Here is a 24,560-nt window from a genome sequence, read left to right as displayed (position 1 = left end):
GTCACGATCGTAAGATCTGGTCAGGGAAAGGAAAGGGATCTGCCCTTGACCAATCCCGATTCGTTAACCACCACTGCAGGTCTTTCGCAGTCCCTTCCGAGATCTGGACCTTGTCGGAGTGAATCCCCTGATGCTGCGCCCACTGGAACTTCAGGTCACAGTGCAGAGCCCGCATATGCCATCTGGAATTTTGAACCAGCAGGATGCAGGAGGCCATGAGGCCCAGCAGCATCAGAGTCATTCTCACCGAAAAAAAGGACAGAGGCTGAAACATCGGTATCATTGCCCGAATATCCTGGACTTGATTTTCGGGAGGATATGCTCAAAACTGCACTGTGTCCAGAACAGCTCTGATGAAAGGGAGTGTCAGAGAAGGAGTCAGGTGTGACTTCAGCACATTGATAGTGAACCCCAGCGAATGCAAAAGGTTCGCTGCAGTCTGGAGGTGGGTGACGACTGTCTGGGGCGAGTTCGACTTCAACAGCCAATCGTCGAGGTAGGGGAAGACTGGGACCCCTAATCTGCCAGATGAGCTGCCACCACTACCATCACTTTCGTGAGCAACCCGAGGGGCACTGGTAAGGCCAAAGGGGAGCACGGTAAACTGAAAGTGCTCGTGACCTACCACGAATTGTACTTAACGCCGGTGGGCCGGCAAGATGGGAATGTGGAAGTATGAGTCTTGCAAGTCCAAAGCTACCATACAGTCTCCGGGATCCAGGGCAGATAGGACCTGGGCCAATGTCAACATTTTGAACTTCTCCTTTTTTAGGAAGAGTTTGAGGGACCGAAGATCTAATATAGGTCGAAGACCTTTGTCCTTTTTCGGAATCAAGAAGTAGCGGGAATAGCAACCACAACCTACTTCTGGGAACGGAACCCTCTCTATAGCTCCTTTGGCCAAAAGGGCTTGTACTTCCTCGCAGAGAAACGCCATATGATCCTCCGATATCTAACTGTATGAAGGTGGCATGGCTGGAGGAGATGTCTCGAAGGTGAGGGAGTAGCCCCTTTGGACAATTTGGAATACCCACCTGTCCGAGGTAATGGCTTGCCATTGGGGCAGGTGATGGCGTATCCTGCCACCTACTGGCTCCTGATGTACTTGTGGACTAGGAAGGCTTGGAGAATGAGGAGGGGGTGGGGGTGGACTGGGTGACCCGCTGGCTCCCTGATCCCCAGGATCGGGGATCCCGGGTCTGCAGCCGCACAGGGGCTGTACAGCATGCGCGGGTATGTGGCCAGGTGGAAAAGGACGTGGTTGGGTGCCCCTTCCGTAGCCACTAAAGGGGCAAAAGGCAGACTGCTGAGGTTTAGGTGTGGGCTCGCAGGCATGGGGTGTTGGGTCAGGAATTTTGGGTCTGACGCGCAGGCCGATGGCGGCGGGCAATCGTCCTATTCACTGGAGCCCCTGTGCTGGGTCTGGACCAAGTACCCAAAAGGACGTCTGTCAGTGCTTCATTGAAGGGTAAAAGGGGCTCGGAAGAAGACCCTGGTTGAAGCACGTCGGTTAGGATGTTAGGCCTAACCTCCACAGAAGGAAGCTCGCGGTCCAAGACCTCAGCCGCCCTTTTCACCACCATAGAGTAAGAAGCACCCTCCTCCGTAGCCACGCTAGGAGGAAAGAGCATACCAGTGTCAGGGGAGGTGTCTAGACTACTGGCATCTCCCAAATCCTGTACCCAGTCCATTTGTGGGTCAAGCTGGTATTCTAAAGGGTCCAGTGACCCCCTCCATACTCCCCCTGTATCCATACTCACAAGAATAAGGGTCTGGATCAACCCTGGGCCCAGAAGAGCCTACAGAGAACGGAATCGGCATTGATCGATGTCGTTCCGGCTCTGGGTCGACGGTTATGAGTATGGGATCGACGTCTATTGTGGGCCCAACCAACGTCGGGCGTGTCGACGTCTGACCCGACGCCAGAGAAGGTTGCTGTGGCACAACTGGCGTCGGGACGGATCCGGGATTGTATCTCGAGGCCCTCGGGAGCCGAGGCCGAAGTCGACGGTTTTGAAACAGAGGGGATCCCAACCGACTCACCTATGCCCGAAGGCTCCAAATGTGGGTCGGACCACCCAAAAATGAGGCGCATGGCCTCGTAAAACTCTTTGAGTTATGCGGGAGTGGATCCGGCACCCGGGAAGTCAGGGAATCGCGGAGCCGACCCAGAAGAAGGCTCAGTTAATGGAGGCCTAGAGCGTCGACACTCTTCTCGCGCCATATCATCCGATTGACGGGGTGAAGTCGAAGAACACTTGTCTTTCTTCGACTTCTTCTTCTTGTGACCCGAATGCCCCGATGACTTGGAGGACGAAGAGTGGTGGTGACTCCGCAGCCGATCTCGAGACCTTCCTCTCGAACAGGACCGTGAGCGCTGCGTAGCCGAGTGTCGGGTCACCATGAGCTTTAGGGACCGCTCCCTCAAAGCCTTCGGGTTCATGGCCCGACACTCGGAGCACCACTTCGGGTCGTGATTGCGCTCTAAACACCCATAAGCACACGAGGTGCGGATCAGTCACCGACATCGTTCAGTGACAGGAGTCGCAGGGCTTCAATCCGGTCTTGCGGGACATTCCTCGATGCATCCACAAACTCATCAAAAATACAACAAAAATGTAGACGCAGTAAAAAAATGAATGAGGTAGCTCTCCTCCAGATCTGCGCGTAGGCTGGCGCAGAAAGAAAAGAACTGACGTCATTGCGCCGGGGTGGCACCTAAACGTAGCCACCGAATGGGCCAGCTTAATGCCGAGGTAAGGAATGTACTCAACGGCCCATTCAAAGGGGAACACAGGGCAAAGGTGAGCCTCGTGTGCTGGGACAAGTGAAAGGTTCAGTATTTGGGATTTAACTCCGAACCCAGACACTTCCCCCAAAGGAGTGGAGCTCCGACACCAGGGCGGGGGGACAAAAGTGGGTCGGTTAGGGCAAAGATCACATCATCCGCATAGAGTCTGATGAGGTGGCGGTCTCCTCCAAAAGGGATTACTGTGATGGTGTGATTGGCCCTTATTCTTTGTGGTAGGGGTTCCATGTATAAGGCAAATAGCAGAAGGCAGAGCAGACACCCCTGCTGTATGCCTCTCTGAATGAGAAATGGTGGGGACAGCAAGCCATTTACTCATACCGACGCCCGTGGGGAGCTGTATACACTTTGGACCCAGCTTCGAAATTTCTCTTCGAGGCCAAATTGTTTAAGGACTCAAAGAGATAGGGCCAGTGCATACTGTCAAACGCCTTTTGGGCATCAACTGAAAAAGGAGAGCCTGTCTCTGGGACTGGTGGATCTTGCCCATGAGATGGAGGATGCGTTTGGTATTGTCCCCACAGTGGTGATTAGGGATGAAACTTGCCTGATCAGGGTCAATAAGGCCAGGCATGAGGAGATTAAGGTGATGAGCGAGGATGCTTGTGAATAGTTTGCATCAATATTCAGGAGTGATATAGGCATGTAAGACCTGCATAGAGGAGCTTCTTTACCAGGCTTTGGGATAACTGAAATGGAGGCCTCCAGCATAGTGTCTGTGATGGAGTCGGTGTCAGCAAAGGAATTAAAGAGGCAGGTAAGCAATGGGGCCAGGTAGTGACAAAAGACTTTATAGAACTGTGAAGAATATCCATCTGGCCCGGGGAACATCATCGGCTTCAGCCATGCAAATGCCAAGATTACCTCCTCAATTTGGATAGGCCCCTCCAAGCCATCAGAATCATAAGGTGAAAGAGGTGTCACCGGAGTCGCCTCCAGGTACCAAGAAATACTGTCAACCATTCTGTCAGGAGCTTTGTATAGTGTGCTATAGAAGTCTTGGAAGACTATTGCAAATTAAGTATCTTCATGGACGTCGGTGCCTGAGTTGTTACCTATCATTTTAATAGTGTCCTTGTGGGTTTTAGCTTGGAGTTGGTGGGATAGCATAAGGCCACAGTGATTGCTCGCTAGATAAAATGTATGCTTTAGTCATGCCATCGCACATTCTGCCCTATCAAGGTCCAGGTGCTTAAGGCACAGGGGCGCTTTTTCAAGTTCCCTACATACCCTCGGGCCCCTGTGCGTTTGTGTATGGCTTCAAGCTCTAGTACCTTCTGCTCCAGGCCCAAGCGTTTCTCCTTCCTAAGGCAATTATCAGCCACCGAAACAGCTATCAACTTCCCCCAGATTACCAGCTTCAAGGCCTCCCAAAGAGGGGACACTGAAGTCTTCCTGGTGTCACTGTTCCGGAGTGTGTTTCTCGTAGTGTTTCTATTGTGGGTGTGGACTGGAGGAGGCTATCCCGAAGACGCCAGTGAGATGGCTGGCAGTGGTGCTCATCTACACAAAGCACCGGTGAGAGGGGGCATGATCAGATAGAGACATGGGGGCAATGTAGACCTCCTGAACAAGGGCCTGTATCACACGGGAGGCCAGGTAGTAGTCAATGCAGGCATTTGTTTTATGAATGTCACTTTAACCTCCAGGAAAACGGGGGAGGATAGAGTCCAAGTACCCACCCCCTCGGGCTACTTCTGAGGCGTTAGAAAGCCGGGGAAGGACGACTGGTCCCCTTGACATGTATGTAGGTGTATGCAGGCAGTGAAGTGTGAAGGAATGATAAATAATAACAAATCCCCAACAGTAGAAACAAAATCATAACATTAGCAAATTCATTAGGAATGGAAGACCGCAAGCTGGGCGTGGTCCGGTCAGCAGGGAAAGGCACGTTCTTCATGGGTGCACCTATGGCGCCATCTCTCTGCCGCCACAGACCATGGTGGGAAGGGTGGATCTCTGGGAGAGTAGGCATATCATTGCCACCCAACGTTGGTAGTGTTGGTGATCATGCTGCTGACTTGCCTGGTCCAGAAGATAGAATGTCCAGGACTGCTTGGCACCCCTGAGCGGATTCTTTTGGGCTAGGCCATGAATTTTTCTTGTGTTTGCCCATCTTTGTCATAGTGGTGCACGTGTGGTGTAGCGCCGTGGGGAAGCTGGTGCTGAACTGGCAGGAGGGTCTTCAGGCAGATTTAAAATGTGACGTGCCTCCCCCAGCATCTTGGGTAATACAGGTGGCCCTCCCAGCAAAATACCAGCATGAAGGGGTGACCCCAGCCATATGACACCTCTTCTGAGTGCAGAAACTCAGGGATCGGTTTAAAGTCCCTGCAGTACTGGAGGCTGAGGCATGAGATGTCTTGGAAGATCCCGATCTGGTGCCCGCAGAAGTGGACAAGTTGTGAGGCCCTGGCTTTCTTCATTGTGTCTTCTTTGGTCTGGAAATCATGAGTGCATGCCGGAATGTCTGTTGTACTCAACATTACTAGGCAGTCTAGAGGGCAGACAGAACCGGAACAAGAGGACGGCGTGGCTCACAGTGCGCCTACTAGATTTATCCGACTTGTCCCCGGGCAGCACAACCCACAACACCCTGTTCTCCTCTTCTAGTCTCAGTACTCACTGCGTCAGGAGCTTCAGGCTATGTTCCACCAGTGGGGAAGGATGCCAAACTCCGGGATCACTCTAACCGTCGTCAGCGTGAATCCCTCGGTCTGGTTGTGAACAGCAGGCAAAGCCGAGAGACTCCAAAGGGCTAATGTCACTCTGACCACTTGACCGGCCCCCAAGCTTCACACCGGACACCAGGCGACCCACTGAGGCATGCAGGGTTTCAATACAGCAGGAGAGCACCCTCAAAGATCTCAGCGGGGTTGGGGGTACAGCTGTTGGCATAGGGCCTCTTCAAACCCCGAGCCCCCATGCTGCAGCTCTAACCTCTCTCCGTCTACTGCCTGTGAGGCGAGGGCTGCTTTCATAGGAGGCTATGTGGCGAGGCGTCTAGCCTTAAGTGCGGGTGGCCGGCATCTTGTAACCTCCGGGGACGCTGCACCTCATAAGGAAATGCCAGCGGGGCACCACCTCACAATGCTGCGGGCGCCCAGCAATGCACAAGGGGACCCAGTCATGTCCGCTTATTCATGGGTCATCGCCAAAGCAGGCAAAGGCGGCGGGTGTCAGGCGGCAGACCAGCGACTCAGGCAGCCTCCATCTTGTCTGTCTCGCGGTTGGCTATCTGGGCTGCTGTGGCGCGATCTCTTCCCCTCCTGAGCTGGAGCGAGCCAAACAACGTGGGCCCCACAGTCACAGCAGCATGAGGAAGAAGCTGCCCCACGCTCATGTGCTACAGGACACCGCTAGCTGCAGCTGGTTTGATGGATGAGGAGCGGGCGACACGTCTTACTCCACCACCACCTTGGCCACACACCCACAGCTTTGATTAAAAAAATTATAATGCCCATTTTCCTGGTTTGCCACAAGACAACCTTGTAAATGGAAGAGAAACATACCTAGTTTTAAATGCATCTTTATTTAGATCTTCAATGTAGTACTTTATACCACACATTGTATAATATTTCACTTACTGAGCTCAGAAATCTAATTTAATATTGATGGTACTAAAACTTTTGACTCCTCGTTTGTTAACTTTTAAAAGGACGTTTTCCACAAATCTCAATTGCATTTCCTTTTTAAAGATACAATGAGCAGCAATAATTAAACGTGTACTGCGATATGTGGCATAAAAAGCATATACATTTTTAGGTCCATTCTACTAGACGGCGAATGCACTTCCTATTGAGAAAATATACTGTAGGTTTACCAAGAACATACAGGAGTTTGAGTCTGTCAGTTGCTTACAACTGGTTGACTTTCCTGTCACTCATATTTGCTAGCTTCTTATTCAATAGCTTGCTGTGTCCTCCTTGTGTCTGTGCCTCCACTGGAGTATTGCCACTTTACTGGTGTCCCTCCACTGCTCCCTTTTAGGAACCTACTTTTACTTTTGGATAAAGTGCTCCATAAGAGTGTAGGTTTTTTCCAGCTGTCTTCCTCCTGCACTTCTCTTAATCCCACCCTCTGTGCGCCATGTTGCACTCTCCTACCTTGTGTTTCTTTTCACCCCATGTTGCTTTCTCATCAGTAAGCTTTTCTCCCACTCACTCCACTTTTCTCTCTGCTCATTGTGCCTCCCGCGTTCCACATAGGTTTCTCTCGTTCATTTCTTCTACACCCCAACTCTGCCCTCAGTGCCTGCTGCTTCCAACTCACACCCCAGCTCTCCGAGTTACTTGCTCCCCCAAATGGACCATAAAAAATATATATATATACATCTTTTGTCATTTTCTAGGATCGTGGATACTGTATAGCATGACTAAAATTCATTATCAAAGGCAATAGGGACAAAAGGTGAGACCTACTGGGTTTGCAAATGGTTGCTATTTTTGTGCTCATTATACATATAAACTCTGTGCACAGAGGCATTCAAGGGTTTACAAGACACTACAGAATGGTGACATGGGATAGGGATGCTCTTCAAGCGTAGAAATAAAAAAACAATATATACAAACGAGCTTCCTTTTGGTGCAAGAAATATTTCAGAGAATGTACTAAAGCAAGACTCTTTTCTTATGTTCTAAAAATACTTTGTGTTCATTGTACTGAGAGGAATGCTAGAAATGAAAGCACAAGTTTACTTTAACTGTGTGGAAAACATGAGTATATGTTCCTATGCGCATTAGAGATGCTGTCCCTGTGGTAACTGAACCCCTGTAAAAATGTCATAATGGATTGTGATACAACCTAACAATGAAAGGGGGGAGGTGCCTTAATTTGGTGCACCCAGTGTTGAGTACCACTAGGCACAACTCTATCCAGTACAGATACTTAGGGATTACATCATTAGAGGCATGCCAAATTAAGTTGCCCTCTCACACAGTAATAAGTGTCCCAAATGCCCACTTACCTGCTGTGGGCTTAACAGCTGCCTTTGTACTGGGATTTAGCAATGCAAGTAGTTGGAAATGTTGCAGATTATCTTTCTTCTAGCCATAGACAAGATTGCTTGGCCTTTCTCCAAGTCAAATATAACCTTGCTCTGGGGTGAATGTGTATGGAGAGCACCCTGGTTCTGTCAGGTGAAAAGGCAATGGTGAAAACATCCTTTATTGAAGACCAGATACCACCAACCATTGTAATCACCTGAGAAGCATACAATAACTATTAACTGTTAGACACCCTCAGCCCTCTGCAAACTTGTTACAGTTTAAATTTTAAAGATGTGACAGTATCCTGTTATTGTACTGAAACACCTTTCAATCCAATGCTCTATGATGGGTTCCCATGAACTGTTTGTTGGTCTTTATTCATTTGCATGTTCACAGCAATAAACAGAGTGTGGTACCAACCATTACTAACATACTAGTTAACAATACTTTTCCTCACCCGGGAATTTTATAGTGTTATATGGAATTAATATTAAACTTTGAAATCTGTATGTGTTGACAATTGTTTAGCAGAATATTAGGGAACAAAACATTTACAAGATTGAACTTCTTTGACGGAAACACTAATTGGGTAGACACACATGAAAAGTTAACACTTTAAAAAAACCAACTCTGCAACAAACCAAATATATCCCAACAGGTATTTTATTACAAAAAGTGTGCAATTGTATAGAAAATATCAAATATAAATTATTTAATCATTCATTATTAGTTTACAAAAGTAGTTTAAAAAATGATGTCATAGACAAGCAAAAACATACAAATTGATAACCTTTATGATACATGCTGTCCTTTCCTCTTTAGAGATCGTCATTTATTATTTTTGTAATAAAAATATCACAAGTATGTACCTAAAGACCCCCAAACCTCCTTCGTTAGTGTTCTCAAAATGTATCTGCCCCTGAAGAATCGTCATGCATGTGTAAAGACTCAATACTATCTGGAGGATCCTCTTCTATCATAGACGGTAGGGTCACCGACATTTTTCCGGGTGTGGTCTGCAAACCCAAAGGAGGCTCTGAGGACTCTTCTGTAGTGGAAAGGATGACAGTACAAGTGCTGAATTTATTCTGAAGTCAAAGTGTAAGCAATAATACAATAATTTGATCATGTGTACACGTACCAAGAAGACATACATTGGTTTGGCAAGCAAGGAGGCGGGATGTCAACTTGTGAAAAATACGTACTCAAGTGTGTGACAGAGCATGTTTTGATCGCCTGCCACAAATCCTTGTAAAATAACACTGCCCATCAGGGCACATATTGTCGCCTAAAGTGCAATAAATGTTACCAGAAAGTTGAAATTAATTAATTTAGCCATTTTTAATTGAATTATTTAAGACGTACAACTAATCACAGTACAGGAATATTGGTTAAACCATTCCTTCAATAACACAACATACAATGGCGCCATACTAGGATCAAGTGTAGGTTTCATTGTTATTATACCTTTGCATAACTATTTTTAAAGTAAGCATCTACAGATCAAGATTCATTGATGGCCACCATTTTCTTGTTGTGAACTTCTGCAACCTGAAGACGACTAAAAATTACAAATGTGATAAAAAATAAATCGAAGAGAGCAGAGGACCCATTTAAACATCTGGACCCATATCTATCGACCATAGGTTTCACTTCATTTTAGAAATACAAGTCTCTCGTATCCATCAGGACTGCCCAAACGCTGCTCCAATTTAGAAAAGAGTTGACGACGCGCCTCCTTAAAGAACACAATATTATAATGCATTTATTGTCCACAACCCAGCTACCTCTCTTATTGCTTGATGACATTATGCTCGACTTTGATCACACAGAACAATCTGCTGCCTTTCGGCTAGTTTTGTACTAGAGAATTAGCAAATATGTCCATACATAGAAACATGCGAGGCTCCCAAAATGATAGTCTTTAATGGAAAAGCGTTGGGAAATTGGGATTTAGAGGACGTATATTACAAGTAACCAATTCGTCAGTCTCCATTATCTTCAGCTCCTTCTAAAATCAAGCTCAGCAAAGAGCCAACAATAGGTTAAACTGGTAACAGGGAATCAACATAACTCAAATGGTGCTGCCTATATGAAAGTGGCATATGTAGCAAAATGAGGGGCTCTATTCAGTTTTGTAAAGTGTTTTTAATGTCCTTTGACACAAGCTTTCCTATGAACATTTAAAGGACTATCCAAAAAACAAATTCCATTGGGTACCAGACACTGAGCTATTCATTCAAGAGGACAGACCGCCAAATCTCACAAATAAGTGAGACCATTGTGCCTTATGCCCACTACAGTTAATACCACTTAGAGTGCTCCTGGTTTCGAAACCATGTAACCTTTATTAGAAGGGATCTGTGCACCTTACGTGCAAAAATGACAGAAAAATAATTTCTTATTTAGGGCAATGGTTCAAGACCACCTTTGGAAACGAGAGAGCAACAATTCTTAAAATCAACGTTTGATAATTTTTTTTTTTTTGTGTGTAAAATATAGTGTGATATTAACATGTAAATCTTTCAAGATCCAAACCCACGAGTTAACCTGACTGAGGATTTATCGCTGTGTCTCTGGAATCTAAACAGGAGTTTTATTTAGGGGCTGTCAGAGTTCGCAGCTTCTAACTAAGACTTATCCTTTGCTGCTTCCCTGATACTAGTCAGCTGGCTCAGTCGGCGGTGGCACCTCCTCTAAGCAGTGCAAAAAAGGAAAAATAAAATGATAATAACAACATGTTATTATCATGTTATTGTTCAGTGCAGAGCCAGGTTAGGGCGGGGCTGGGCTATCACAGGGATGAGGAGGAGTGGTATGTGCACCATATGTGGGCATGGCGGTTTGGCCAGCTGTCTTGGGCCAGCCAAACAGACATGCACACTAAGCAGTTCCCCAGCCGGCTGTATTGCACTGCTGGGTGGAGAACATGAACAGGCTCCCACTCCCTGTCTGAGTGCCGAACCAGGCTGCTCAAACCAATCACAACACAGCTGTCATGCAGGTGACAGCAGCGTTCTGATTCGCTTAGGGGAGTCTGGAAGCCTGTGTGCTTCCATGCTGCCAGGAAGAGAAAACAGGGGGGAGGCGTCAGCCATTCAGAGGTAAGTGAACTTTTTTTTTTTATTTATTTATTTTTTTAGCAAGTCTCCCCCCACCCCAACACTACTTTTACAAAGCTGCCACCACTGGCCCCAGACGAAATCCATGAACTGAGCCCTATGTACTTATCCTAGTATTTCCAAATGCTGCTGCACAGTTAGCCCAGCAACAAACTGGAACGGTAAGTATACTTTGAGGCTGCACAGAGAAACCGAGGACAATTCTGTGATTTTTTTAGGTGACTTGGGGCATTCTGATGCCATACTTGAGCATATGGAGCCAAAGTTCAACTTACACATACGGAGTATCTTATCAAGCGTTTGGAGGTTGTACTGAGCATCTGAGGCTACACATGTGCATAGGCAGGTACACTTGCATATCAGGTTATACCTGTGTTGGGGAAGGCAATGGTCAACAAAATAGTACACATCAGTCTATGATAAAACTGTGCTGGGCATGTGTGGTTATACCTGTTCACGCAGAGGCTGGGCTAGGTATTTTATGCCACACAAGTTGAGGTTGAACTGGGCCTCTGAGGTTAATCAAGGCTAGCTGCATGTTTTATCTGCACATGTTGAGGTTCCTCTGTTATTTGCCAGTAAATCTATAAATGCATATCCTGCACTAGGAACTTGAGGCTGAAGTCGCACATGGGAAAGCTGCAGTGGATATTAAAGGTGAGGTCCATGCCTGAGGGTGCACGGGGAGGTAAAACGTCGACAGCTTTGAGAAGGGGCACTTAACTTTAGATGTCTTATCTGTGTAAAAGAAGGCCACACTAGCTATTTAAAGCTAAAACTGTACATGGGCGAATACAGTGGGAATTTGGGGATAAACCTATATATGTGGAGCTTGCAGTGGGTCTTTTTGGCTAAATATGCAAATAGAGAGGCTACAAAAACTGTGCATGGAATAGGGTGACCAGGTGTCCCGGATTGGCTGGGACAGTCCCAATTTTTCAGCAGCAGTCCTGGCAGATTTCAACAAATTTTTCTCATATTCTGGTTTTCAGCGATGAAAGATTGAAAACAGTGTCAAAGGCACGTTTTTGTGTTCCAACGCAGGACGAATTAGAAGCTGCAATCACAAAGCAAAATAATTCACAGGTATGATACTGGGTTTAAAAACTGCATTTCGTTTATTCACTTAGTGCCTCGTTCTCTGTTGATGAGCTCTGTCATTTGTCTTTCTGTGCCCCTTGGCTGATGTAAAATTGGAGACCATCTTCTATTTGTATTAAATGATCCGGTTTTCAAAATCTGATCACCCTAGCATGGCAGGCAGTCCAAGTTATTTAAGGGAAATTTCATTTAGTACCGTGCTGTTCATCTGACAAACAGCTGGACCTTTCAAGGTTTCACTCTGCATCGAAGACTACACTTGTACATGGGATGGAGCACCAGCCATCTGAAGCGAAACCTGTGCATGGAAAGGCAGCTCTGGGCATCTGAGCACCTGAGCACGGAGATGCTGCACTGATGCGATAAGCCGAATCCTATATATTGGTAACCTACGATAGGCATTTTGGATCGTATCTCTGTAGATGGAGACTGCACTGGACATCCGAGGCAGAACAGGTTCATGGGAAGACAGTACTCTGTACATGCGAGTTCAAATGTATGTGCGGGTGGGCTGGGTTGATCAGACCATGGGGGTGCATGCAGCGGCAGCGCCTGTACTGGGCATTAACAAGGCAGGTATGACTGACTCATTTCTGAACTTGTCAGGCATACTTTTATACTTGAGTGTCCCGGCATTTGGGCACTGGAGACTAACCCCATGTTAGAGGATATAACAAAGCATAATAAGGCAGTCTACCTGCATGTGTTGGCTGTCCGCCGTATGCGGCTGTGGTCAGGCATTACCTGTGTGGGCACCTGACATTATTCCTCGGCTTTTAAACCAATGACTGGGAATATACTATCAAGCAGTCCAACTACACTTTTTCGCAAAATTAAGAGAAGTGAAACAGAGAAGCAATAGTACTTCGTGAACCACATTGGCCTGGGCTCGTGAAAGGTGCACTTGAATTCGGGACCTCTTCGACAAATTAAACATTAAAGACTTTGAAATGATTAGGAGGGAATATGGGATTCTAGGCAGTGGAGCTAGAACTATGTTAAGTGTGGGGATGCTGCCATTAATGTTACATCAGTAAAATCACAGTGGTTTTATGAAATCCAAATGCCACACAAGGTATAGCGAATGAGACACGGCCAGAATGGTGGGCAGGTGGTGCCTGAACAGTGGTGCATTTTTGGAGCACATTATTGCAAGTAGATGACTAAAACATGGTGTGCTAGGGTACTGCCCTTTAGAAAGTATATTTTCCACTGAAATGGGCACTTACAGTGGTCACTAACTTTGCATCAGTCACGTAGCTTTACTCCTAAACACACGTAGCGCACCAACGATAACGTGTGGAAATCGGATTTCTGCGTATAGTTTTCATTTGTACGTCACACAAGTATAATGTCTAGGCTTGTTTTGACCCTATTGAAATATCTGTTTTCATTACACTACAAAAAAAAACAAAAAAAACAATGCGTCTCATATGAACTTTCCTTGATACTGATATATTTTGAAATATATGTGGTTTGTTCCGAAGTATTATGGTTTTTGACATCCTGCAAACTTTCTTTTCAACCTTCTTGTTCTCTAGCAAGATTTCACTTGGATCACAGTTAAAACATTTCTCACTTTGCAATCAAGAAAAGGAAAAGGAAACACCCATTTCCATTTAAATAAGTAGCAGTTTGTCAGAAGACAGTGTATAACACTTGACCTCTGTCTTTGAACTCGCAGCACGTGACAAGATAACAAAACAAAGAGTAAAAGTCAGTTTATTGCTCATTCCTTTTCTGAACAGCAGGTTTATCTTGGGATGCTACCACACACCAGCACTACTTCTAGCGTCCTCGATTCCATAACTGGGGCGTTATCACTACTGGCACTGGCAACCAGAGATCAGGGGAGCCTTCTCCGAACCTTTACAAAATTTGAGAAATAGGTGCTTTTCAAAGATGACAAGAACCTCTCCACCAAAATATATATCTATAGTTTTCTTCTGGGCAGCCCGGAGTGTAGTCTAACCCCCGAGGAGATGGGAAAGGAAGGTGGAACATGGGCTATTCAATGAAGTCTGGGCACAAATCTACATGAAATCACACAACACTTTCCAAGTAGCGTCCCTCAAAGAAACAGCAATTAAAGTAACAAGATACTGCTACTACTCACTGGCTAAAATTCATGAATTGGATAAAAAGCAAACTAACAAGTATTGGAGGACATACAATAGAGAGGACAATAACACATCTACTGTGGAAGTGTCCAAGATCAATCCTTCTGGAGGAAGGTCCTGGTTGATGTAGAAGAGAACTTTCAAACCCAGATTCCTCGATGAACAAGTTACTTACATTCGGTAATGCCTTATCTGGTAGAGAAATATTCTAGTTGCAGATTGCTGACCGTAGAATTTCCCCTAGCCGTCAGTCTGGATCTGGAGACTTTTCTCAAGCAGTACTCCTGCATGCGGTCAGGGGGTGTCGTTGGCTCTGAGTCTGTCGTCGCCATCACGAGCACCGGATATGACATTGCAGGACATTTTACATGTGCCACCCTGGCGCGCTGATGTCAGTTGCTTTTTACGACTTCCCACGCCAGAATCGCGGAACCATGAAGAACACTGACCAATGGTGCGTCAAAACTAGGGTCCTGAAAGGGAAGTCCCTGATCCTAGAAATCAGCTCGCCGAGCGGGAGGGATGGCTGAGTCGCTAAGGAATCTGCAACTAGAATATGCCTCTACCAGATAAGGTATTACCAAAGGTAGGTAACTTCAGTGCTTAATTTGTAAATAAAAACGTGCCGGTGCCCAAAGCATTCCTCTTAAACATGCAGCTGCTTTAATTAAATGTGGGGAAAACAGAATACTGAGGCAGCGTAATCCTGAAGCCATCTTGGTCCTCTTCAATACATTTAAGGCCAGTCCCTGCCCCTTCAGCTCACTCTTGCAGCTTTCTCCCATTGTGACGCTTTTTGGTTTTTCTCTTCCTCTGTCCTTCCCAAATGTGTCTTTTGCTCGCAGCAAATGCTTGAGGCAGAAGAATAAGCACCGGCCCTCAAATATAAGTGCCGGTGTTCAGCACCGGAAACAAGCACAAATTAAGCACTGAGTAACTTGTTCAACTGATAGAGACTTCTAACTGTAGACTTCCTACCGGAGAATAGATAACCAAGCAATACCATTCCCAGAGGTGGGTCTGCAAACCAAGATCATACTAGGAAGTCCTACAGGCAAAGTACCTATCTCTTGACTGTACCCCATGCCACAAATGTGTTCCATCGACAGGCGTATTACATTTTGGTGGAGGAACGCCTGGCTACCAAAATAATATTACAGACTTTGGAGGGAAGGTCAAAAGCTCTCAAATGCCACCGCTCAATCTCCACGCAAGAAGGCAGAGACTGGACAGGTTTGGGTGGAGAATGCTACCCTGCTGCTGCAACAGAAGATCCTCCCAAAGGGGCAGTCGGATTGGAGGATTGATGGCCATGATCAATATCTCGGGATACCAGACTCTTCGTGCCCCAGTCCGACACTCACAAGGATTACTTGGGCCCGGTCATTCTTGATCTTCTTGAGAACTCTGGGCAGAAGTGGTATGGGGGGAAAAGTGTATAGGAGGCCTGAGTTCCACTAAAGAGGAAAAGTATCGCAGGACGAGTGCTGCCTTGGAAACTCCAACACGCAAAACTGCTGACATTGCAACATCTCTGTGGAGGCGAACAGGTTTGACCAATGCTTCTCCACTGCTGAAAGAGACCTTACACCACCTTTGGATGGATAGGCCTTTCGTGATCAATCAGGCTTTATCGACTGAGTTTGTCCGCTCTGACGTTCAGAGAAACCGCCAGCTGCACAGAGCCCCCTGAAAAAGGGTCGACGACCCCTCACTGCCCTGCTTATTGCAGTACTACATGGCGGTGTTGTCTGTGAACACCTAAACTACTTTTCCCTTGAGAGGGGGAAGGAATGCTTTCAATGTGCCAGTCTGATTGCCCTGAGATCCACAAGATTGATGTGGGGGCCGTACTCCTCTAGAGACCAGACGATTCTGATCTCTGCCTCTCACATGTGGCCACCACATCCCAGGAGTGAAATATATGTCACTACTGTCAGATCTGGCTCAGGAAGGGAGAAGGATCTGCCTCTGATCTAAGAGTGGTTTAAGAGCCACCACTGCAGATCTTGGGAAGTTCCCTCCACGATCTGGACCATGTTGGAGAGATTCCCCTGATGCTGAGCCTACTGAAACTTCACGTTCCACTGCAGAGCCCTCATATGCCATATGGCATGTGTCACCAGCAGGATGCAGGAGGTCATGAGGCCCAGCAGCCTCAGAGTCATTTTCACCGAAATACAGGATAGAGGCTGAAATATCGGTATCATAGCCTGAATATCCTGAACTCGCCGCTCGGGAGGATAAGCCTGAAACTGCATTGTGTGCAGAACAGCTCAGAGGAAAAGAACCATCTGAGAGGGAGTCAGGTGTGACTTTGGCGTATTTATAGTGAAGCCCAGTGAATGCAAGCGGGCCGCCGGAGTCTGGAGGTGGGAGATGACGGCCTGGGGCAAGCCTGCTTTCAACAGCCAGTTGTCGAGATAGGGAAGACTGAAACACCTGATCTGCATAGATGAGCTGGGACCACTGCCATCACCTTGGTGAGCACCCAAGGGGTGCTGCAAAGCCAAAGAGGAGCACAGTAAACTGAAAATGCTTGTGGCCTACCATGAACTGGAAGTAACGTCTATGGGGGGGCAGGACAGGAATATGTCCTACCATCCAGTCTCCTGGGTCCAGGGTAGATAGAACCTGAGCCAGAGGGAGCATTTTTGAACTTCTCCTTTTTGAGGAAGAGATTGGGGGACCAAAGGTCCAGGATAGGGCAGAAGCCCTTGTACTTTTTGGGCACCAGAAAGTAGCGGGATTAACAACCACAACCTACTTCAGGCACAGGGACTCTCTCTATGGCTCCCTTGGCCAACAGAGCTCTAACCACCTTGTGGAGAAGTGCCATGTGATCCTCCGTAAGCCAATCTTAGGATGGTGACATGAAAGGAGGGGGAGTCTCAAAGGGGAGGGAGTAGCACCTTGGGACTATTTGCAAAACCCACCTGTCTGACGTGATGGACTGCCAGCGGGACAGTTGATGGCGAATTCTGCCTCTGGCTGGTCCCTGATGGGGAAGAGTCAGACTAAGAAGGTTTGGAGGCTGCTGCAGGAGGGAGAGGTGTGGGGGTGGCGGAGAGGACTGGCTAGACTGCTGGCTCCCTGATCCAAGAGAACATTGGATTCCATGTCCACATCCACACACAGGATGGGCAGCATACACTGCACGGTGGCTGGAGGGGAATGGACGTGGTTGGGTGCCCCTTCAGTAGCCACAAAAGGAGCGAAAAGCAGACTTAGGGGGGCAAGGGACAGCCATGAGGCCCAAGGACCTGGCCGTAGACCAGTACGCCTTAAAGCGCTCAAGTACAGAGTCTGCTTTGTCTCTGAAGAGACGGGTGCCATCAAAGGTCATGTCCATAAGAATGGATTGGACATCCTGTGAAAAACCAGACGTCCTCAACCAGGCATGGCACCTCAAGGCCACGGTCAATGCAACCAATCTGCCTAGTGAGTCGGAGGTATCCAGCCCACATCGTATTGTGAACTTTGCTGCCTCTCTCCCGTCAGCAACAGCTTGGGAGAGAATTGCCCAGGCCTCCTTTGGGACCTGTGGCAGCACCTGTGCAACGTGTATCAAAGTACGGGTGTAATGGCCCACAAGGCATGTGGTGTTCACAGACCGCAATGCCAGGCTGGAGGAAGAAAACATCTTCTTCCCAAGCTGATCCAGCTTCTTAGATTCCCTCTCTGGGGGTACGAAGGGAATGCACCCCGGGACATGGAGGCTTGGATAACCAAGCTCTCATGGGTTGGGTGTTGTATCAGGGACACCGGGTCATTTGGAGCGGGTCTATTGCAGCAGGCGATAGTCCTGTTCACAGGAGCCCCTGTGCTGGGTTTGGACCAGGTACTCAGCAGGACATCATTGGGGGCTTCATTAAAGGGCAAAAGGGGTTCAGAAGTGAAAGGTCCAGGCTAGTGCACCTCTGTCTGGAGTGAAGTCCTGACTGCCACTGAAAGCAGTTTGAGGCCCAGGACCTTGGATGCTCTTCTCTCCATCACTGAGTAGGACGCTCTGTCCTCCGTAGCCACGGTAGGGGGAGAAAGCATGCCAGTGTCAGGAGAAGTGTCCAGACCACTTGCCTCACCCAGGACCATTCCCCAGTCCATGGTATCTTACAGCTTGGATTCCAAGGGTCCAGCAACCCCTCACGATCCTCACTGTACCCTAATCCAAGAGAATAAGGGTCAGGATCTGACCTAGGGAGCAGGGTCCCTTTCAAAGTAGGAATCAGCGTAGTGCGACATTGGTCTGGCTCCGTGCTGGAGTCTGCAATGAGGATGGGGTTGATGCCAACCAGGGGCACGGGCAGCGTCAGCATCGAAGTGTTGTTGGGAAAGCTCGAGGGGGTACGACCGACATCTGTTTGGATCCAGGAACAGGATCATAGGTGCACCCCTGAGTCATGGCCAAAGCTGCCACCGTGGAACCTGACGGGCCCCTGTCGGCCCCGAAGGCACTCCTGAGGAGTCATACTGTCCAAGTATGAGGCACATGCCTCATAAAATTCACGGAGTTGGGCAGTGGTCACTCCGGCCCCCGGAGACTCAGGGAGGTGTGGAGTCGACCCAGATACAGACTCCAAGGATAGAGGCCTGAAATGACTGCTCCTTTTCCCTCGTCTCAGCGGCCAACGGACGGGAAGAAGTCGAGGAATGCCTGTTCTTTTTTTACTTATTTTGGTGCCTCGAAATACCCAACCGTCCCGAGGACTTGGAATGAGATGATGAAGAATGGAGGCTCTCCAACCATTCTTGGGACCTTCCTCACAACTGAGATGGGAAGCGACACAGAGCCAAGGGTCGGGCCCTTTAGGGACCACTCCCTCAAAACTTTTGAATTCATGACCCAGCACTCAGAGCACGACTTTAGATTGTGGTTACGCTCCAGACACCACAAGCAGACAAGGTGCAGATCTGTCACAGACATCGCCCGATGACAAGATCCGCAGGGCTTGAACCCAGAATTACGTGAGGACATCTCGACGCACAGGGAGTGTTAACACTCAAAAAATCCTTGACAAAACATCGAAAAAGACCAGTCAAAAGTGACTGAGGGATAGCTCTTCTTCAGATCTGCGCTGGTTGATGCGGAGGGTGGTGCCTCTATAGGTCCTGTGATGTCATATCCAGCGTGCACGACGATGGACGCGGAGCCGACTGACGCCGCACAGGAGTGCTTGCTCGAGAAAAATGTTGGGATCCAGACTGACACCTGGGGGAAATTCTATGGTAAGGTATCTGCACCAAGAAGTCTCTATCAGAAATCCCTCATCAGTCATCCTGGACCTACCAATTAACCAAACCTTCTTACTGGGTTCACGGGGGTGGGGGAGGGAGACAGAAGCCCCTAAAAACACTAACAAAACAGGGGTTCTACAAGAACACAGCTCAAAGATGACCAGCTATATAGAATCCGGAAGATCATAGGAGTAGAGAAGATAGCTTTTTAATAAACAATACTCAGCTTTGATAAGATATAGGAACCGATCTTTACATATCTTACTGAACAGTTCAGGGAACTTACCTGCACAAGATATCTTAAAGACATTGGGAGGCTGGGAGTAAACTACTGGAGGTTTGTTTTAACTTCTAGCCCCATGTATGCCCTTCTAGACTAGATATGATTCCGTTCTGACACAATTTAATGTTAACTTGTTGACATCAAAATCGTGAAATGTTGAGCAGATATTGTGACCGAGAATTGAGTCTTGTGTCCTGTGGGTTGTGCAGAGGTCAGTAGTGAGATTAACTCACTGAGCTATCTTGCTAGCTGTAAGAGATAAGTGACAGACTCTGTTCTTATTACCCCTCGAGTTAGTTTTTGATCATCTCCCATTTAAAGGTGATATCACCAACACTGATTTCGCCCTGACCAGCCTTATTCTGTTTTCTAGAGGACAGCAATTCTGGCTCAACCAATGCTTCTCCTGCACCCTTGACACCTTCATCCTTCTTGGTAATAAATATCCCGATTTTGGCATTAAAGAATACTTCCATCACAAACAGTTTACTGTTGATGATATTCTTTTCAGGGCTTGGTAGGAATCCCTAATTCATAGAGAAACATTCTTAACTTGCTCTGTTTTTAAAAGGTCCTGCCTTTGGGTCCTTGATTTGTGCTCACTACAAATTATTACACTGTTGGTTGTCCTTATAAACTCTCCTGTGGGAGATCAGGTAATGTAATGCATTTGTTATCTCGTGCAAAAGTATGCAAATAAGCTACATATGGATGATTTCAGAATATAATCAATTACCTGCATTCTAAATGAAGAAAAAGTGTTGTGTGTGTTTCCAGCGTTGCAAAAGCAAGCTATTGGGTGAAATATTTCTGTAATTAGCTCACCCAGTTATGGATTTGATTAATACTCAATTGTTTTTTTCCCCAATAAACATGTTTTCCGGGATTATTTATACAAGGGATTTTCTTGGGAGGGTAACCTTTAAATCGACAGTATTATTGCTGATATATGCTTAACAATTTGAAAACATAACACGATTAGCCAAAATAAGACTATTCATCATGAGTCTAACTAAAGAAACGGTTAGCGGTTTCTACAAGAATGGTTGCTTACAAAGTTACAGTTTTCCATAAGTCTGTTCGGCCATGTCAGTACCCTGTGATGTCATTGTTTCAACAGCTGTTCCTGCCTTTCATGAAAAAGAAAATCCCCTTATCCCATAAGCTTGCAGAAGGGTCTACTGTGCCAAGTCTTTGAAGTTGGGGTGCTGAAAGATTATTCAGCCAAACGTCTTACAAACACATGTTGTAATATATTATACAGACCGACTCAATTCCAAATTTAAATTTGATCTAATATTCCAAAGAGATGGAGAAAACTCTACATAAATACAATCTGGCCTGTCAATAAAAAATACAGCTCAGCTCAACTTTCCACAACTAGATTTATTTCTGTTTCTATATCTATTTACACACATTTTACAAGCAAAATGTTAATTACACTTTCTCAACACATTACTTCGACCTAAGTTGCATATCTAAAAAATTCACTTGGACATGGTCGAGGTCGATCACTGTATTCTGTTTAAGTAAATGTTATTTAACTTCTGATTAGGGAACCTCCTGAAAAACGTGTCTAGCAATACCCAGCACCGGCTGCATCAACAATGGTGAACACTAATGTTTTTCCAATAAAGGTTTATCATGCACTGCCTTTACCCAAATGCAATTGGGTGAACTGTGTGCTGGGTCGCCAGGGATAGTGCCCTATACTCCCATTGGTGGTTGGATCCTATCAGCCTCTTGAGTAGCATCTTCTTGAGCACTCAAACTGCACTGGTTCTCACCACTGGGGCCAGCAATTCAGGCTTGGAAGTCACATTGTCCAAACGTATAGCAAAACGTTTGGTGAACATCAGAACCCAACTGCTTCAAGATTCGGGGATTTCAGAGCCATTACGACAACACTCTAGTTCGCTGCAGCCCATTTGGTGGATCACACTCCAAGTCCTTTACTCTTGAAAAGATAAGGACAATGTTACTTTCTAGGGTTTAAAGCAAATGGCAAACTCCCATACGTCCTTTAGGGAAAAGGGAAGATTTATTCTAGTACTTTTTTCCAAATACAGAAAAAGAATAGCTAGGGCATTTCTGCCATTCAGTCCCTTGGATCGTCTGCCTTAATGGCAATCTAGAATTTGTTATGATTTCTATGGCGCATTCACTGGAACTCTTGTAACTCCCTAAAAATGTATAAATCTATTCCAATCGTCAATGTACATATACGCTGCATAGACTCGCCTTTTTTGGGTGAACCAGGCACTAAGGAATTAATAATCAACAAGGGTATCATAGTGGTATGAACAAGGATCTAGTCGACTAATAAGGTGAAATCTATCGGCTTTGCCAATGTTTGTTAAAACATGACAGTGGGGCTCCACTAACAAAAACAGTTCCGAGTTGAGCATGTACACCAAGACATAATGACAAACCCCTACTGACTGACTTACTCGAGTAGAGTTTTGTTGTTATATAAAAAATGTGGAGGATTATTATAACTGCACAATTCTACATTTACTGCAGCATTCCCATCTGATTACAAGCACTTAAAGGGGACTTCAAACTACCGGATTACCGTGAAAAATTACCATACATAAAGGTCTGGGGACAGCTACTTCAGTGGGAAATGTATTATTTTAAGCTATGAAAGCTCACTTGGTTAATGTGATCACTGCAGAAATCTGTGTGCGTATCCTTTTTAACCAGAACGGTATCTTGGTTAGTGCCCTGAGGAACAAACCTGCATTTATAGTGCTGGGAGGTCCAAACCTGTGACAGAAAGAACTGTGCATATGCAAGTTTTTTTAGAATCGTATTACAGACAGTACAATATAGGCTCCTGCAAAATGTGCAAAACATGTTTAGAGTTTGGTGTTTTTAAAATATATATTTTTAGTATTATGAACACTGTAAACTTTTTTTTTTTTTTTTAGGTTTCCATTAGAAGGAATAGATCCAGAGCTGGTAGTAGTCTTACAGTGCCTCTCAAAAAGTATATTTATTATTATATATTATTCAAATGATTCTATCAATAAAAGCCTATACTGGCTCCACGCAGCCTTTAGATTTGCTTATTACCTCCCGTCACTCCCTCGCCTTCCTTTAAACCAATGAGGCTTCCTGCCTCCCACTAGACCCTCCCCTCCCCTTTTAAACCCCCACCCCCCCACCCCTACCCCCTCCTGTTCTTTTTGTCTAGCCCACGCTAGACTTTCCCTTTTCACTTACCTTCACGGCGGGGCCTGGAGGTCATCGTTGGATGCACTCCTCGGGAAGCGGAGCTCCGCGAGGTGTGCTTCGGCCGGGCGCGTCTTTTCTGAGCAGGCGGGGCTGCTCGTAAGACGCGTCCTGGGAGGCGGCTGACGGGGTCAGCCGGCTCTTGGTGGCTGGGGCGTTAAGTTCCGGTTTTTCTTCGCCGCGGAGGGATGCCGAAGAGTGGTTTTTGGTTTCTGGGCGGGTAAGACGGGCGTTCTGCCCGCATTTTGACTGTAATTCTTGTTTTGACCGTTATATGGATTGGTTCTGGGTATTTGTTCCTGGGCCCTGTATATTTGGGTTTTTTAGGTTAGTGACGATGTGTTCTGTGGATGAGATCGTGCCTACAGATTCAGTTAATGGACAGAATCCAGGAGCTATAGCTCAGTGGCAAGGTCAAGTACCTTTGGTGCAGCAGGATACCTGTGTACAGTGGTACGAATCCCGCCTACGCCCTTAAAATTTCTTATAAGGATTATTTCTTCTTCCTCCTCAAGGGAGGGAGGTGCTGTTGGCATTTCCACTCCTGGGAGCCCCCAGATTCAGGGTGGTGGTGCTGCGCCCGTCATGTCCAGGGAGGAGGTGCAGGAGATGTTCGAGGGGGCTGTTTCCTGAGCTCTTCATGCGGGGATGGCCTGGCCTAGTGGGGCTAGGGCTACCCATTCTCCTGCAATTGCAGGGAAGTCCTCCTCTGAGAGTGAGGGAGGGGATGCTCCATCTACGTCCTCTGGGGGTGATTATGGCTCCAGGGAGGTGATGTGGGTTGTGATGGCGCATGTGTGGGACTATTTGGGGTTTCCTGTGTTTAGTCCTGCCAACTCTGGCTCTCACTTATTTCCACAATATCAGACGCTGTCTGAATTTTCCATGCCTTTTCGGGGACCTGTGAAGGATATGGTGTTTTGGGAATGGAGGATGTGGATATGGCTCAGGTTCCACGGTTCATTCAGTTACGTTCTTTGCTTATGGGTGAGGAGGTATGGCCTCCCTCGGTCCTCCTGGATTCACGTTTGGCTGCCCTGATTGGCAAATCAGCTGTCAATCCGGAGGATTGTGTGCCTACTGATGCCACGGCCCGTAGGGTGGACTCAGGGCTTAAGAGGGCTTTTGCGGCTGAGAATCTGGCTCTGAGGGCAGGTATTTCTTCTGCTTATGCGGCCCAGTCGTTGGGGGCAGGACTTGGATGAACTGGCAGTGGCTGTTCTGGATGGGGCAGAGTGTTCGGAGCTCCTGGCTGGTATGGAGCAGCAGGCCAGGTTGTTGGCAGATGTGTCTTCAGATGTGGTCCGTGCTTTGGCTCTGGTGTCTGGTGCTTTGATTGGGGCCCGGAGGTCCCTCTGGTGCCGAGCCTGGAAGGCCGTCCCGGGGGGGTTGTCTGCCTGGCTGAGACTACCTTTAGAGGGTCATAGCTTGTTTGGGGTTCTTTCCCTTCCATGCTTTACAAGGCTTTTAAGGAACGGAAGCATGCTTTGCCTTATAGGCAAGGAGCAATAGCTCAGCGGCTGTGTCATCTGCCTCTGGTGCTGGAAGCTCCCCAGGACAAGGGTTCGTATCCCGCCACGGCTGGTCAAAACACATGTTTGGAAGAAGCATTCCCGTTCTTCTCCTAGGATGGAGGCCAAATCTTTTTCTTTTAGGATACGGCGT

The 24,560-nt window shown here is 47.0% G+C and overlaps 1 protein-coding gene across 3 annotated transcripts in view; it reads right to left on the bottom strand.

Annotated features, from left to right (window-relative positions):
- Nucleotides 1–8,443: 8,443 nt before the first annotated feature.
- KIAA0586 (KIAA0586 ortholog) overlaps nt 8,444–24,560 on the bottom strand; it is a 587,996-nt gene continuing 571,879 nt past the window's right edge. For 2 of the 3 annotated variants that reach the window (XM_069207462.1, XM_069207464.1), the window contains exon 31: nt 8,560–8,845. In XM_069207462.1, the coding sequence (XP_069063563.1) occupies nt 8,700–8,845 (146 nt within the window). In that variant the 3' untranslated portion in view covers nt 8,560–8,699. Of the gene's footprint in view, nt 8,846–24,560 lie in introns of all 3 variants that reach the window. The other variant, XM_069207463.1, reaches the window with a different exon arrangement.

Source organism: Pleurodeles waltl, chromosome 9, assembly GCF_031143425.1.
Source record: "Pleurodeles waltl isolate 20211129_DDA chromosome 9, aPleWal1.hap1.20221129, whole genome shotgun sequence".
NCBI lineage: Eukaryota > Metazoa > Chordata > Amphibia > Caudata > Salamandridae > Pleurodeles > Pleurodeles waltl.
This window is presented reverse-complemented; position numbering and strand designations above follow the sequence as displayed.